The sequence below is a fragment of the Diabrotica virgifera genome, chromosome 4, assembly GCF_917563875.1.
Source record: "Diabrotica virgifera virgifera chromosome 4, PGI_DIABVI_V3a".
NCBI classification, from domain to species: Eukaryota; Metazoa; Arthropoda; class Insecta; order Coleoptera; family Chrysomelidae; genus Diabrotica; species Diabrotica virgifera.
In genome coordinates, this window is record NC_065446.1 from 247891336 (window position 1) to 247909132 (window position 17797).

General features: G+C 33.7%; 1 protein-coding gene across 1 annotated transcript in view; it reads left to right on the forward strand.

Annotated features, from left to right (window-relative positions):
• Positions 1 to 17797, forward strand: part of LOC114334042 (anoctamin-8) — a 96111-nt gene that overhangs the window by 57771 nt on the left and 20543 nt on the right. Inside the window, exons 10-14 of the mRNA XM_050649954.1 lie at positions 1412 to 1486; positions 2847 to 3104; positions 3682 to 3879; positions 9376 to 9507; positions 9903 to 10066. Coding sequence (XP_050505911.1) covers positions 1412 to 1486; positions 2847 to 3104; positions 3682 to 3879; positions 9376 to 9507; positions 9903 to 10066 — 827 coding nt within the window. The remainder of the gene's footprint in view (positions 1 to 1411; positions 1487 to 2846; positions 3105 to 3681; positions 3880 to 9375; positions 9508 to 9902; positions 10067 to 17797) is intronic.

Below are 17797 nucleotides of genomic sequence, written 5' to 3' on the forward strand. Positions count from 1 at the left end.
CACATAGTAGGGAAACTTTCGATGAGAGTTTATAGCGCCGCTCGTGGTATGGTTTATAACTATGAACATTTAGCGGTAAATAGGGAACTTGCATAAATTTTTAAATTCGAAAAAAATGTTATAAGTCACAACAGAACATAATTTAAAACATGTATCAAAGATAAAAAAAATTTTGTAGGTCTTTCGTTTGGCCCCCAAAGGCGATTAAAAATTCAAATTAAAACAGGTGGCCTAAAACGCGTCGTGACGTCACTCGTTTGAACATTTACATTTTTCCAACAAAGTAAACAGAATTTTAAATTAGACGTTATAAACGTCAGTTTATTTGACGTTACAAGTGTTTTGATCGTTTGAACTATTCATAGAAAACTGTACTTTTACAAAATGGTTTTATTTTCCGTAGTAAACCTTCTTTCCTTTCCTTCAATAACTATATCAAACTCCAATGTCAACAAACTGGTATATATTATTACAATGACATACGATAAATGTTAATAGAATATAAATATTTTTCCTTTATTTCGCGACGAGGTGTACCAAAATAGGTGGAGGCCAATAAACTAAAGAAGAAGAAGAAGAATATACCTAATTATAATAATAGACGGAACCATATAGTTAAACTGAGTGACGTCACGGGCCGTTTGACCTATTTTAAGATACCGAAGACTTTAAATTTGTACTTCTAAGTTATTATGAGTTTTTGAAGCGTGAAATTTTGGAAATCTCATTTTTATACAAAACTGAACATTATTATGTAATAAAAGAAAATGTGTAAGTTCCCTATTTAAATGTATATTTTGAATAATGTACTATTATGTTCTCATTTTAATGCACTGGAAAATCAATATAGCTGTAAAATAATTAATATAATGTAGCTGTAAACTTTCTATTTTGACGTTTCAATTTCCACATCCGAAATCGAAACGTCAAAATAAACGAGCTAAAATCATAGACATCGTAACAATAGACCAGGCTAGGGATATGCCACTCAATGTATCGGGGTGTAACGCCAATATCAAGTACGGTGGTCTTGCTATCTTTGTCTGTCGTGCGAGTGTGAGCGTATCTACACCAAGGGGTGGGAGTAATGGAGCGACACAGACACAGAGGCAGCGGCCATCGTATGCTAGAGAGAGAATGCTAAGCGCTGATAGAGAGAGATAGATAGACCACCGACCCGAACTGCTCCGCGTTACGCTATTTTTCGACCTTACCTAATCTATATGTTATTATATCTATGGCTGAAATGCCAGACAGGTATTTTGGTTCATAAAAAATGGTTCTCTTAAATCTCTATTAAAAGTTGCATGCATGAATAATGTAGTTCACTTAGACAATGTTTTTTGTGTACAGGATGAGTTACGTAAAATCTTTGGTATTATCGTATCTGAAACAATTATATCTTTTTCAGTTCCAATTCGTGAATTCATTTCTATCGTTGTTTTATATCGCTTTTTATCTACAAGACCAAGCTAGACTTAAAGAGGTAAGTGATATTTTTATAATTTAAGATCTGTCAAAATTTTCTTATATTCATTCAATTTCAATTTTCAAATTCTTGCCCCCATATTTTTTTCTGTCAAAAATACCGCTCTTTGGCGGGCTTCAATTCTGTATTAATAAGATTATAAAGAGTTCGAGGCAGGTTTATATTTGTAGGGAAGGGTCTAGACACGGAAAACCAAAATACTCGTAATAAATAAACAATAGAATATAAAACCGTCTATATAATATGTAAATAATACCAAACTAGAACAAGTTGATAAAACCTTTTACCTTGGACAGCAATTAAATTGTAACGCAGAAAGTCACGGCGAAATTAGATCTAGGATAGAGCAGGCCAGAGCCGCTTTTAGAAGGATGTCCAAGGTATTATCTAACAGAGACCTAAAATTGGCATTGAGGATAATTCACTTCGCTGCTACATGTTCTCGGTCTTACTTTATGGTGTCGAGTCTTGGACTGTGAATAAAATCGATCGAAGAATTTTAAAAGTTTCTTCGGTGGAGAAGATTAGAAATTCTACAATACTAGAACTACTGATATTATAAAAAGCACCAAGAAGAAAAAACTGGAGTATTTCGGATATGTAATGAGAGACAAGGAAAAATATCTGGCAAACGCAGTCCAGGGCGAAGAATAACCTCATGGTTGAATCACTTGCGAGATTGGTATGGGGTTGAAAGAAAAATTAAGATAGCTATTGTTACAAAATTGACTTTTCTATGATCTTTTAGGCACTAATGTTTAGTTTTAGTTGACTTTATTTTTTTTTAATACCTTACATCTAAACAAATGAAAAACACTGAATTTATATCCTTTATTTTACAAACTACGATATCTAATTTATTTATTACACTAAATCTAATAATTTATCTAATTACAAATTCAAAAATATACCGCGTCCGTTACATATCAAAGTACACCGACGTTTTCAAATTCACAACTGCCCTGCTAATTACAAAAACCTACTATTTATACAACATTCAATGTTCTAGAAATAAATAACATCTCGAATAGTATTTACAAGAAACAAGAAAGAATTTACTCCAAAAGTCGAGAAGGAATAGAACATCATAAATCATAAAAAAAGGTTACTTGGTAAACAACTCGGGTCTGTTAGGCCGGGAGCTGAAAACAGTCTGTGACATAATTATGTCACACTATGATGGTAACCAACGAGTCTGAAAGAGCTTGGTACATGAAGAAGAAGAAGAAGGAGCTCGACCTCTTATTTAATAGAACTCATGTGATCAAAACGATAAAAACTTATTTTGTTAAAAATGCATTTCTTGCGGCCTCGTCATATTTCTCAGTTTGCTATACTTACCGTTTCTTATTTTCAGCAATTGGCTGCATTGTTGATTGCTCGCCAAGTGATAGGAAACCTTAAAGAGTCAGCTTTGCCGTATATGCTGGAACACATGCGATTGGCTAAACTCAGCTTCGATATGTGGGGAGCCTTGAGCCCCCTGGGCAATAAGTCGCCACCCGGAACCGCAGAAACTCCCGAAACTCAAAGCAACGAAACAAAAGACGATAATTCTGAACTGAATACAAAGAGGACAATGAGCCAAGCTGAATTAGAAAGTACTCTATATAAGGTAATTTAAACAAAATAATATAATATGATCGCTGAAGTTCAAGCCAAACCTTTGTTTCAGTGCGTCGTTAATTTTGACGTCATATGGGATTTTAAGACTTTCGCGAATCATTGCATGACATTTTAGTTAAATTTACATTTGCCAGAATATTAATATTTAAAATATTTTAATGAAAAAATAAATACAAAATAAAATTTTTACTATACAATGTCGGAAAATACTAACCTAGAATGCTAATTGCCATTGTACCCGTTGACGTTGTGAAAGCACTGTCATGGTCGAGTACTTTTGCGTCAAATTATCTTTATTTGCATCATTGATTGGTTATGCATAAGCAGAAGTCGCTTTAATATGCAACTACTCGTCAACGATACATAACTTTCTAAGTTCTATTTGTAATAATCACGGACGTAAGTTTTTTCTGTCACTTCCAACTTAATGCGTTATAATTCGATAAACTAAGACGCACTGAAAGAAGGGTTTGATTTGAACTATAATAGTATATTGACAATCATTGGGCTATGTCTAATGGCAAGCTTTGTAAAATATAGGAATAATATTTCTGTTTGTGTTACAGTATGATGGAACGTTTGCTGATCATTTAGAAATGACGATACAGTTGGGATATGTAATTTTATTTTCTTCAGCTTTTCCTCCAGCTGCGTTGTGTGCGATGCTTAATAATTTAATAGAAATTAGGAGCGACGCCTTCAAACTTGCATACGTTTGTCAACGACCATTCGGTCAAAGAGTGCCTAACATTGGAACATGGCAGGTAACTACATCCAAACTTTATTTGGACATTTGTGATTTTATATATTTACTATATTTTCACTCCGACCTATAGAGAATTTTCTCTGTCTCTAAATAGATGTCGCTAATGTGTCCGTACGCATTTAATTTTTTATTAATGTGCATACTTCGACAGCTTAGATTCAGTTCGCTTCGGGATGAAACTATGATAGTACAACTAGACGAGAATACAAATCCCATCCCCATTAAGAGAGCCGTGAGACAAAGAGACGTAATATCGCCAAAGATTTTCAACCTAGCCCTAGAAGACGTCTTCAAAACGACAAATTGGTCAACCTATGGCATTGACGTTAATGACAAGAAGCTAAACCACCTCAGATTCGCTGACGACATTGTGATTATAGCGAGCTCATTCGAGGAACTGCAAATTATGATGGAAGAACTCGCAGGCAGCTCCCAATACGTCGGCCGGAAAACGAACATGAGAATGACAAACACAGATGACCCCAGACGTATAACTATAAATGGCAGTGAGATAGAAAAAGTCCAGGAATATATCTACCTAGGCCAAATCCTGAAACTTGACAAAGAGAACCAAAGTGCGAAATTTACTAGGAGAGCAAGACTAGCATGGGCAGGATTTGGAAAACTTAGTTGGATACTTAAGAACCGCAAAATTCCCCAATAATTGAGGAGCAAAGTGTTCAACCAGTGCATCCTTCCTATCATGACATATGGATGTCAAATCTGGATCCTAACCAAGGCAAATATGAATAAACTAGCCACAACAGAAAGAGCAATGTTAGGTATACGACTGTCAGATAAAAAGAGGAACGACTAGGTAAGATCAAAAACAAAATTCGAGGACATAACAACAAAAGTTGCCAAACTTAAATGGAGCTTCGCAGGCCACATTGCTAGACACAAAGACCAACATTGGAATGCGACGATACAACATTGGAGACCTTACCATGAAGCGTTTTACATGTCTGTTCATATGGTGACAGGGATAGACTAACTACATACATACTGGGGGGTCGAAATGGGGAACAGATAGAAGGAACAGACACATAAAGCCTCTTTGCGAGACGGCAGCTCATTGGTTATGCGGTGGCTAGGTCGCAGATTCGTTAGGGGGGTGAGGGGTGTTAAGAAGACTAAACTACCAAAATACAAAAGGGTACTTACTCAGACTAGAGGATCTTTCTACTATTTAAAAAAAGGACGCCTTTCGAAATAAATCCTCTGGTTCACATATGGGGTACTTACTGGACATATGGGCCATTTACGGGTATCAATTGGGGGGACATTCCTCTTTACTAGGGACATTCCTCTGTTGGGGTTAAACTGGGCTACTTTTTCTCAACACTGGCGTCTATGCCAAATTCTTTCTCCTTTACACTAAAAATTTAACACAGTTGCATTAGACATCTGGTTAATACTTTTCCAAAAAAGGTTACAGAAAGAAAAGGTACATTTTCAAAAACGTTTATTTAAAACTTCAATCTTTAAATTTCCTTTAAACAAAAAAATCTGTATTTTTAAACATATTTTTAAAAATCTTTAAACAAAAAACAAGAAATGATTGACGTGATTGACTTTACTATGGGGTAAAATCAATGGCAAAATATCTACAAATTCTTTACATTACTTCAGTACAAAAAATCTTCAACTTTACATTATTTTTCTATCAATACAACAAAATTTAACTTTGGTTAGCAGCGTATGTCAACACAAGATTTGACGTAGCTGTCAAATGTCAAAGTCACTGCATCAACCATTATGAAAGCAAAAGCAAATTATTATTATTTTTAAACTCTTTACTAGCAAACTTTATATCCATTTGGAATCCTTACAAAATCAAAAACATCTCATACCTTTTTTTTAATAAAATCCAATCGTCACACTTCAAACACTACACGGGGGGAAAGGGGTTCATTTCGACACAGGGGCTTCATTTTCAGTGGAACAGGAAACAAGACATCGGTGTCCTTTTGACACGAGGCGTGGCGGGGCATTCAAAATGGGACAGGAAAGACGTTTCTTCGGTGAATCAGGACCAGAACATCATAAAACAGGAACAAAGACTTCTACACAATGCCGGCTTATAGAACTGCGTCATACAACTCATAGGAGTACCCGATTTTCACCATACAAATCCATTATCATGGGGTAAAAATCCTCCTAGAGCACTCACTACAGGTTACTAGATCTTCATAGCTTCACAAAACGACAATACTATACTTAATGCCGGCAAAGGACAACGGGCAACGCCCTGTCGGGTGAGTACCGGCAGCGGAGCAGATCCTACCCTTTCAAATTTTCAAACCGGACTAAATTGCGCTTCTCTCTGAAGCCACGGATCGAGAAAAAAAAACGACGCAAGTACCGAGCGATTTTGATCCTTAGAGGTGCTTACTTGACAAAAAACTCAGTTACTTTCAGATGGACTAAACCATTTTTTCAAGGGAAGTACGGTACTTTCAGATGGGCTAAACCATTTTTTCAAGGGGAGTTATGGTGCTTTTCAACGTTACGCAATACCTTGTAATGCTCTGAAACTTTCAAGCAGGGACGGCTTTAAAATATTTATATGATATACAACTCACAAAATAAATTGGAAAATAGCCATTCTTTTTGGGAATTAGGATGTAAAATTAATGAATGCTATTAACAAAACATTATAGCGGGAAATCCAACTGCTATAACCAAAGTAAACGACCGAGAGGAAGACCACAGATGAGGTGGGTTGATGATATTAAAAGAGTAGCTGGAACAAATTGGAAATATGTTGCTCAGGATAGAGACCGATGGAAGAAGTTGAGAGAGGCCTATGTCCAAACGTGGACGATAGAAGGCTAAGAAGAAGAAGAAGTCTTTGCTTATATTTTTACCATTTATTTGACTACATATATTTTTACTATATACTTTACTACATATCTTACTATTTATAATATATTCTAGAAAGAGGTCTAGAAATTAACAAAGTAAAAACAAAATATCTAATTTGCTGTAGAAGAGAAGATAACAAGGCGGGAGAAATCAAGATAGAAAACTACACTTTTGAAAGAGTTCAATAATTTAAATACTTGGGATTAATTGGTAATGGCAAAAATAAGAGAAGTGAAAAAGTAACTGAGCGAATGTAACTAATTAAGTAACTAATTGGCAACAAAACATACTGGAGATACCATAGGCTAGTGAAGGACAGAGCTTATCTAGAAATACAAAATTGACAATGTACAGAGCAGTAGTTACATACGCAGCTGAGACAATGTGCCTCACAGATAAAGATGAAGAAAGATTAAGAATATTCCAAAGGGAAATCCTCAGAAGAATTATGGGCCCGATACGAATGGGAAATAGGAAAATATGAAGAAGAATGAATCATGAAATAATAAGACACATTATGAAGGGAAAAGAATATACATATATCAAAAACCTGAAAGTGAGTAACTGGAGGGACCTATGCACAGATAGAAAAGAGTGGAAGAAAATTGTAACGAAAGCTAAGTCATACACAAACTTTGATAATATGTATACAAGAAGAATGACGAGTAATCCGCCGAAATAAGCTAATTAAAGAGCTCTAAGTAAGACCTGCAAATATTCCATTAGGAATTGAAAGCCTTGATAGTGATGATGATGAATATATTCTACACATTAGGCAAAAAGGAATGAGTTACATATCCGGTACAAACTTAATGAAATCAAAGTCTAATGAATCTACTAACCAAAGTACCCCGCACAAACCTTATGGAAATTAGGTCTCAGTGGATTTAGTTCATACTTTGGAAAAATACTATTTAAGCATCCTGATAAAAAGTTCTCATGGGCACATCTCGATCGTATGGAGGATTTTTAAGATATAGAGGCACAAACTTGGAAAATTATAAGATTTACTGGGTATTCCAATTCCCTGAGTTACTGGTTATCTGGTAACATGTAGAAGTTTGGATCAAGGAAAAGTACTAGTATCCAATGGCGACCTTTACTTTGATCTTGACCTTCAACGGACGTCATCATCTCGAGTTTCGAGGGGTTTTCGGCATTAAATTGATATAAACAGATTACTCATGGGTTTTTCGGATCGCTAAACACCAATATGCCATCAGAATTGACCTTCGGAGGACGTGGTGGCCAGAGCCACTGCAAAGAACGTCATCTTCTAGAGTTTCGATGGTTTTCGGTATTTAATTGATGCAAATGAATTACTGAAGCGTTGCCTAAGACAGGTTATCTTCTGTTTCGGAGGAATCAGATGGAGAAATCAAATGGAATACTCTTAGGTTTTTAACTCCAGAAGATAACCTGTCTTAGGCAATAGGTGCTCCTGTGTCTGTGCTGATCACGTATTCGTGTTCAGCAACCCCAAAAACCTATAACTAATCCGTTTGCATTAATGTAGTAACAAAGGCCCTCGAAACTCCAAGAGCGCCTTTCATTGACCTTGGAAACCAGGTGCTCCGGGAGCCGGTTCTGGTGGTATATTCGTGTTGAGCGACCTCAAAAAACCCTCCAGTAATTCATTTGAATCAATTAAATGCCGAAAACCCTCGAAACTCTAGAAGATGACGTCCGTTGAAGGTCAAGGTCAAAGTAAAGGTCGCCATTGGATAGCCAGGAAAAAATCGTAGACTACCAGTACTTTTCCTTGATCCAAACTTCTACATGTTGCCAGATAACCAGTAACTCAGGGAATTGGAATACCCAGTAAATCTAATAATTTTCCTAGTTTGTGCCTCTATATCTTGAAAATCCTTCATACGATTGAGATGTGCCCATGAGAACTTTTTATCAGGATGCTTCAAAGAGTATCTTCCCAAAGTATGAACGAAATCCACTGGGACCTAATTTCCATAAGGTTTGTGCGGGGTACTTTATCCGAAGAATAATCCCGACATAGCTGTTCTGGGACCCAAGATTGTTCTCATCTTTGCTGATTATGTAGATACAGTAGCACAGTGATCAATAGAAGTTAAGGATATTTTTTCGACTTCTGAAGAAACTGCATTAAATATTGCTCTACATGTAAATGAAAATAAAATACATGGTCATTCAAAAGCAGAAACGACAGCTAATAAGAACAAAATATTTCTATAAATGACCGAGGTGGTCAAAAAATTCAGATACCTCGGAGCTACAATCAGCAACGAATTAAATACTCTGTTCAGAAAGAAAACTACTAAGTACATAAAGACCAATAGACTAAGATGGGCAGGACATGTGATACACAGTATCAGAGTAATAATACATATGTTTTGGGAAAGATTAAATGGGAGAAGAGCTGTAGGACGCTCTAGAAAAAGGCGAAAAGATGCAGTCAGAGGATCTGGAGGAATTTGGGTTCTGGAGGAACTCAATACAAAAGGCAATAATAAACGCAGAATAGTAATTATAAAAGACTCAAGAAATACCAAAGACCCGTGTTGTTAGTTCTTCCTTTTTGGCAATTAGTATATTTATAAAAAAAAACTAATTTGTTAAAACAAGATTAGCACAGTAATTTTATTTTTAGAATTGTATGGAGCACATGAGCATTATGGCTGTGTTGGTCAATTGCGCCCTGATTGGCCTTTCGGGACAAGTACATCGAATGTTTTCAGACATGACAGCCACACAAACTATATTATTAATCGTAGCATTAGAGGTAAGTGAAATTATTTTATAAAAGTTGCTAAACAATTTGATTTTGCGACTATTTTGTCAATTTTGATAATTCGTTGTAGCTTGTTTCTCTCTCTCTCTCCCTACCTCTATCAATCCTCTTCCTAGCGCCTTCTCACTCCGTCTTCTCTCTAATTTACGCGACGAGGGGAGTCCGTTATAAAACATGTATAGTTTCCAATTTTATGTATGTCTATAATAAGGATATTAACTAATACCGGTTTTATGTAATTCTTAAATATTATTTTTGAACCGAAAATGTCAATAATAAATAAAAAGAAATAATAAATAAATTAATAATAAAAATACTTTATTCTTTTATTCATAAAATTACTTTAGCCTACAGTACCGCCTACTGTACGACATTTTTTATTTCAGCACATAATGTTAGTTATAAGGTTCATTATAACTTGCGCCATTCCGGATATTCCTGGATGGTTAGCCACGGAAATGGCTAAGATAGAATGGGCTCGAAGAGAGGCCAGCAGGATGTCAAATAATACTCCATCTCCAGAAGAAAATACTTCAAAGCTGATAGGAAGGTAAGGAAACCTGTATATATGGCGGGTGTATGTGAAAAGGGATATAAGTCGAAAAATGCGAAAAATGAGCTAAGTACACCATACATTCCAAAAATGGATATTACACTTAGAAGAAAAGAGATATAAGTCATTCTACACATATTTATGCGCGATTTGGTATGTGTAAAATTATATAACCGACTAAATATGAGATTTTTAAAGTAATACGGGCTTATGTAGACTTATATGTGAAATATATGAAAATAAATGAAATATTTTGTGAATAGAGGTACATATGATTAAAAGCGTTCGAATTTTTTTCCGATTTGCGTTTGGGTTAATAAATAAGTCAGATACTGTAAGGGATATTTTGTCAGATGCATCTGACCACGAAGATAACTAACAGAGGGTAATTAACAATAATAAATTACTAGTAATAATTAGATATGTTTTGTTAGTACCAAGGTTTTAATAAAAAAAGAATGTGTGTGTACTTTGTACGCATGTAAGAAGTTATACTTATAACAGAATAAAACACACACAAACACATTGAAAAATGCCACAAATGATTTCTGAACAATAATTGTTGGAAACATTTTAATTAAATACGTATTTTCTTTAAAAAAATTATATAATAATATACTTACAATCATTAAATGTATAAAAAAATAAAAGTTTGTATTGGGGATTGAACCCACGTGCATTGTGTTCAAGTTCCAGCACCTTTGGATATCGGTTGCGGGGACATATGCATTATACTGGAAGATAGAGCAACTGAACAACTTGACACTTCCGAATTTAACCACATTAGTTTGATGTCTATCGAATTCAAATATTACAACACAACAAAACAGAGCAAGAAAACAATATTAGATGAATATTTTTAGAAATTTTATTGGTTAGGTAGGTAGGTTTATTTTACATACATACTAGGTAGCTTTATTTTACATTTTCTAAATAGGTTATGTAATTTTTTATTGCGATACTGAAACATTTACAATTATTATTACCTACCTGTTGCTTTTAAAAACTATTTAAAGTCACTACAATTATAAACTTTTTTGTTTCTGTCCTCACAACAATAAAACTAATATATGGGCCATTCCACGAACATACGCCTGTTTTGGATTACTTCGACAACGAATATTTGACTGTGTAACATAAGAAGTACGAAAGTAAATGGCGCTAATAATTATTCCAATAAACAACAATGTAATTTGCAATTTACTTTCGTTCTTCTTATTTTGCACAGTAAAATATTCGTTGTCGAAGTAATCCAAAACAGGCGTATGTTCGTGGAATAGGGATACATTTGTTTACCTCCATATTGAACAATTATTATTGACAGATCACTTCAACACCCAATCAGAGCCCGTATAACGACTATTACCATACTGTCGGTGTGCGCATGCGCGCAGATTAATAATAAATAATCACCCTCAATCGCGCCTAAAGAAATATAACTTCAAAAATGTTTGTAAAAATCGGGATGTTCTATTTTTGTCAAAAAATATTCGATATACTCGATATTTACTACAAAAAATGTATTCTTGCGACATAATGAAGTCATACACAGAAGATAAATCACATTTTATTGAAAAAATAATAATGTATTGCATTTACGTCACAAAAATCACAAAAACCCGTTTTCCCAATATTATACTTTTTCGACTTTCCCTTTTCACATACGCCCGCCATATGTCGTTTACGTGATCCTGAAGGTATTCTTGTAACATCGGCGTTTAGCCTTTACAAATACATAACACTATAATGTAGATTGATTTATAAGTACAACCATTGTTTGGTTCTGGGGCTAGTTAGCAAGTATATATGAATTCACTGATGATGGACTGATAGGTCCGAAAACGTTCTGAATGAACCTATTTTATTTAATCCATTGGGATTTTTAAAATTTTAGTAAATATACCTTTTACATAGAAGTGGTTTTACTTCATGTTTAGAGTTTTTTTAACTATAAGAAGCTTTCCACAGAGAGTAAGGGACGTCATTAGAGCCAGAGGTGTTAATACATAATACCAGATACTAAACTGTTACATTTGTCCTTGAAATTCTTTATTTCATATATTTCTATTTTCCATGTTTGTTGAATAATAATTGTTATTATCATTTTTTGGTTTGTTAGTCTTTTATTTTTCAAAATAAGAAAATCTACGGTTTCGTTTTGATTAAAATCTGTCCTCCAAAAATTCAAAATTCCTCCATCCCCCGATAGCACTATTTCTAGGTCTACCTGTTGTCAAGGAGGCTCTAAGGAAGACAGATTTTTACCATTCCGACCGTAGATTGTCGATATAAATTAAAATAATTTATATCGCCGTATGGATAGAACGCCCTCTAACGGGGAATAAGCGAAATGAATTTCGACTCAATTCAAGCTTTCTGCTTAACCCAGGTATAACATACCAAAAGGCACCGCCAGGAAAACATACCACTTTGCGGTTCAGAGAGCCCATATGAAACGAGTCTTTGTACTCTATGCAGAGTATGGCATTAACAAAATAAGAAAATCTACGGTTTCGTTTTGATTAAAATCTGTCTTCCTCCATCCCCCGATAGCACTATTTCTAGGTCTACCTGTTGTCAAGGAGGCTCTAAGGAAGACAGATTTTTACCATTCCGACCGTAGATTGTCGATATAAATTAAAATAATTTATATCGCAGTATGGATAGAACGCCCTCTAACGTTTCATATGGGCTCTCTGAACCGCAAAGTGGAATGTTTTCCTGGCGGTGCCTTTTGGTATGTTATACCTGGGTTAAGCAGAAAGCTTGACTTGAGTCAAAATTCATTTCGCTTATTCCCCATTAGAGGGCGTTCTATCCATACTGCGATATAAATTATTTTAATTTATATCGACAATCTACGGTCGGAATGGTAAAAATCTGTCTTCCTTAGAGCCTCCTTGACAACAGGTAGACCTAGAAATAGTGCTATCGGGGGATGGAGGAAGACAGATTTTAATCAAAACGAAACCGTAGATTTTCTTATTTTGTTAATGCCATACTCTGCATAGAGTACAAAGACTCGTTTCATATGGGCTCTCTGAACCGCAAAGTGGAATGTTTTCCTGGCGGTGCCTTTTGGTATGTTATACCTGGGTTAAGGAGGGGGTATGGTTTGAAATCAACATATCAAGTACATTTTTGTGAATTTTTTTCGAAGCTATGGTACAAATATTTTATTTTTAAATTATATAAGCATATTAAATACAATTCAAAGAATGCTTAGAAAAAATCCAATCCAAAATATTGGAAAATAAGCCATTGGTGACAAATTTTGACAGGCAGCTCACAAAAGAATGGATTTTGCGGTGGACATCAGAACTCATCACTCGATCATACGAAACAAAAAAATCAAAAAGATTTAATAAGCTTATGAGCTTCACGAGGTCACAACGTCGAGTTTTTTTATTTTTAATGATTTTTGAATTTTAGGTATCACTCAGAATTCAAAAAAATGAAATTTTTGACTTATTATTGTTGAACAAAAAATAAGCAAAAAAAGAAAAATATCTCGACGTTGTTACCTCATGAAATGTCCAAAGAAAATATGTGCAAAATATCAGGTAAATCGGCCCAGTAGTTTTTCAGTTACAATGTCCACCGCATTTGAAAAAGCAGTTTTGAGAAAAATGCGTTTAAAGTTTTGACAACTGCATCTTCATCTTCTTATTTGTCTGCCAAATCGTAAAGTGATGCACATTGGAATATGTTTTTTAAATCGAGGAGTAATCTACAAAAGAGAAGGCGAACAGTTGTTTAACATTTCTCACTACGCTCAAGCGTGCTGGCGCGAAGCCGCGGCAACGTGAGTCGAAGGTAGGGATATTCAACACCCTGTATCTCTGGTAATTTTACTCCGATTATTTTGAAATTTTCAGAGAGTATTCTTGGAAGTATGCACTTTTATTTGAAATAATAAAAAAAATTAAATATTTCAAACCATACCCCCCCCTCCCCCCTTAAGCAGAAAGCTTGAATTGAGTCGAAATTCATTTTTTATTTTTCATCTTATCGGAATAAAACACCGTTAAATATTCCTACGTTTCATCCCCTGGCAGTTCCAAAAAATGTAGGGGCTACCTAGCAAAACTTCTAGACTTAATACATTTATGTGATACATACTTTTTGCGACGAGTGTAATTAAATCATAACTATAAACTGCATCTATGAGTATATCGACATTGTAATTTATCATCCACGCACATCTACTTAAATTATGAAGCAAGCAATCAATATCTGACGATATTAATTGAAGACGAACTCCTCTATTAAATAATAGGTTTAATTATTGCGAACATGAACCCGGACAACCCAAATAATATTTTTACGACAACATAAATAAAAATTAAATGTTGCGCGTAATTAATCGTCGTTTTGTAAATCTATTCGCAAGGTCGTATCGTTTGGGATTAAACCACATCATCCAACGCATTTGATTAGTGATGGTCTAGATTGCATAGATATTTTTCTCTATGAAAGTTTATAGCGTCGGTGTATATAAGTTATATTTTTAGTTTCAAACTAAAAAAGAATCAAAAATTACCCGTATCTTTAATTTTGATTTGTTTAATCAGATTCTCGGATACTGAACAACGAAAATAACCGAAGATTTAGACAAGAAATACTGTAAAAAATAGTGCAAAACATCCCTATAATTAATTTTCATATTATATTGTTTTTTCTTTTGGCAAAAACCTAATTCAAATTATTTATTATTTTTCAAAATTCATTTAACTATTGCAATTTTTAATAAAATTTTCTTACTAGTGTAAATGATAAATAATATTTTATTGGAAAATCCGTAAAAGGTGATAAGTGCCATATATTTATCGGCAACCACGAGGTAAGTGCTAATAAACGAATTGTAAGGCTTTTTTAAAGTATTTATTAATTAAAGACACGAGTGGAAGAACGAGTTAAGTAGAAAAATGCAGTATTGGCTATCATGAGGAAAACATAAATATTTACGTTTTTTTTTTATTAACAATAATTTACTATGAGATCTCTAACGCGAGAATTTTAATGTCACCGTTGCATGTGGTTGTCTTTTTAAAGACAGATCACATGCTATGATTTTTTTGTGACGGATATTCTTGAGTTGGGGTTGATTTCATGTAATCGAATGAACTATCTTTCAGTAAAGTCGTCCCAGGAACGCAACTCATAAATATTGGCAATATCATTTTAAAGTCTTCTACTTTAAAATGTATCATATGTATCTGAATTGCCGATATAAATGAGTCAAATTAAATAAATTATTAGAAGAATTTTTTTTTACTAAGCAACAACATTTTTGTTTATATTAATAGTATTTTGTATTTTGACAACGGCACCCGATTTGGGCGTCGAAACGTTAATAAGAATCATTTTTTAATAATATTGTGGCTTATTTCCCATTCTAAATAGTTAAAATTGTAAAAATGCCACAAGAAAATAGCTTCAGAACAACATTAACAATAATTTATTAAGATAATTTTTATGCTTATGTTAGAAGGATAAATAGGCAAAAGTAAATAAACAATAGGTCTGCTTTTTATTTTGATTATATACAGGGTGTCCCGAAAGTATTGGTCATAAATTGTACCACACATTCTGGTGTCAAAAATACTTACCTTAGTACAAATGTGCTCATAAAAAAAGTTGCAGCCGTTTAAAGTTACAAAATGAAAATCGATTTTTTTCAATATATCGAAACCTATTAGAGATTTTTTATTGAAAATGGACATGTATCATTCTTCTGGCAGGAACATCTTAAAACAAAATTATAGTGAAGTTTGTCCACCCCATAAAAATTTTATGGAGTTTTGTTCCCTTAAACCCCCCATACTTTTGTATACGTTCCAATTAATTCATTATTGTGTTACCATTAGTTATACACAATGTTTTTAAAACTTTTTTGCCTCTTAGTATTTTTTCGATAAGCCAGTTTTATCGAGATGCGGCTCCTTTTTTAATATATTTACATAAAAATTTTATGGGGGTTTTGTTCCTTTAACCCCCCAAATGTTTGTGTACGTTCCAATTAAACTTATTATTGTGGTACCATTAGTTAAACACAGTGTTTTTAAAACTTTTTTGCCTCATAGTCTTTTTTTTTTGACAAATCGCCTTTTATAGAGATGTGGCTTCTTTTTCAAAATATACCTAAAAATATAAATTATAAATAAATTTTCAGATTATTAACAGGTCTCTATAATCGTTCTTAACCATATGCATATATGTGGTGGATTCGACAAATATTCAGAATATGTCGATAAACACTGGCTTATCGAAACAGTACTAAGAGGCAAAAAAGTTTTAAAAACATTGTGTTTAACTAATGGTGCCACAAAAATGATTACTTAATTGTAGTGTACACAAAAGTTTGGGGGTGTTTAAAGGAACAAAACCCCCTAAAATTTTTATGGGGTGCACACATTTCACTTTAATTCTTTTTAAGATGTTGCTGCCATGAGAATGCCACATGTCCATTTTCAATAAAAAAATCTCTAAGAGTTTTCGATAAATAAAAAAAAAATCGATTTTGTAACTTCAAAGGGCTGTAACTTTTTTTGTGTGCACTATTGTATATAGGTGAGGTTCAATCAACATATTTTTGACTCCAGAATCTGTGTTATAATTTGTGACCAATCTTTTCGGGACACCGTGTATAACGCCTTGTTACACCAACATGACGTAACCACGTGAACAATGTTGGTATAAAAGAAAAAGAAATATTTTTAAGCAACATGATTTTTATTAAATTAAATTGAACAAAAAAAGAAACGATTATTTTTTAATAAACTTCAGTTTGTTCTTCTTCTGTTTGTTACAGTTTCGTCATCACAAAAAAATGTTTTCTAGAACCACCGAAATTCGTTTTTAACTAATTTTAATTGCTTTTTAAAGTTTCCATTTTTTATCGGTAATTTGTCCCGTTTTTCAGTTATGGGTCATTCCACGAATATACGACTCTCTTGGATTATCGCAACAACGAATATTTTAGTGTACAACATAAGAAGTACGAAAGTAAATGGCTCTAATAATTATTCCAATAAACAACAATGTAATTTTCAATTTACTTTCGTTCTTCATATTTTGCACAGTAAAATATTCGTTGTGGAGATAATCCAAGAGAGTCGTATGTTCGTGGAATAGGGTATAACCTGAGCAAATTAACATTTTCTGGATTCGGTAGTCTGTTTTTGTTTTGTAGAAGATAAACTTTTTGAAATGATGAATTAGGTTCAAAGTTAGTATTTTCAAATAACTTCCAAATTCATTTACTCGTATCTATTTCAGTTTTTTATTTGTTTTTCAGGTAAAACCATTCTTTTATCACTTAATGACGTAGCACAATATTTTTATACTCTAAGGGCCGGTTGTTCGAACGCTAATCAAAAATGGAATCAACTGATCATTATCAAATATTTAATTACTGTCACCAACTGCCAATGTCAACTTTGATTGGGTTGCTGAAAACATAATTGATTACAATAATTATGAGATTAATTGATTAGTTTATCAATTATGTTAATCATTGTTATGTTAATTAATAATTACTTAATCAATCAAATTTGTTAATTATCATAATGATAATTAACATAATTGACTACAATCAACTGATTGGCGTACGAACAACGGATTTTGTTATTTGATGGGTGTTAAGGGGACTTGATAATAATCAACTTTTTGATTAGCGTTCGAACAACCGGCCCTTAGTGTAGTTTTCACTGTCTTTAATAAGCA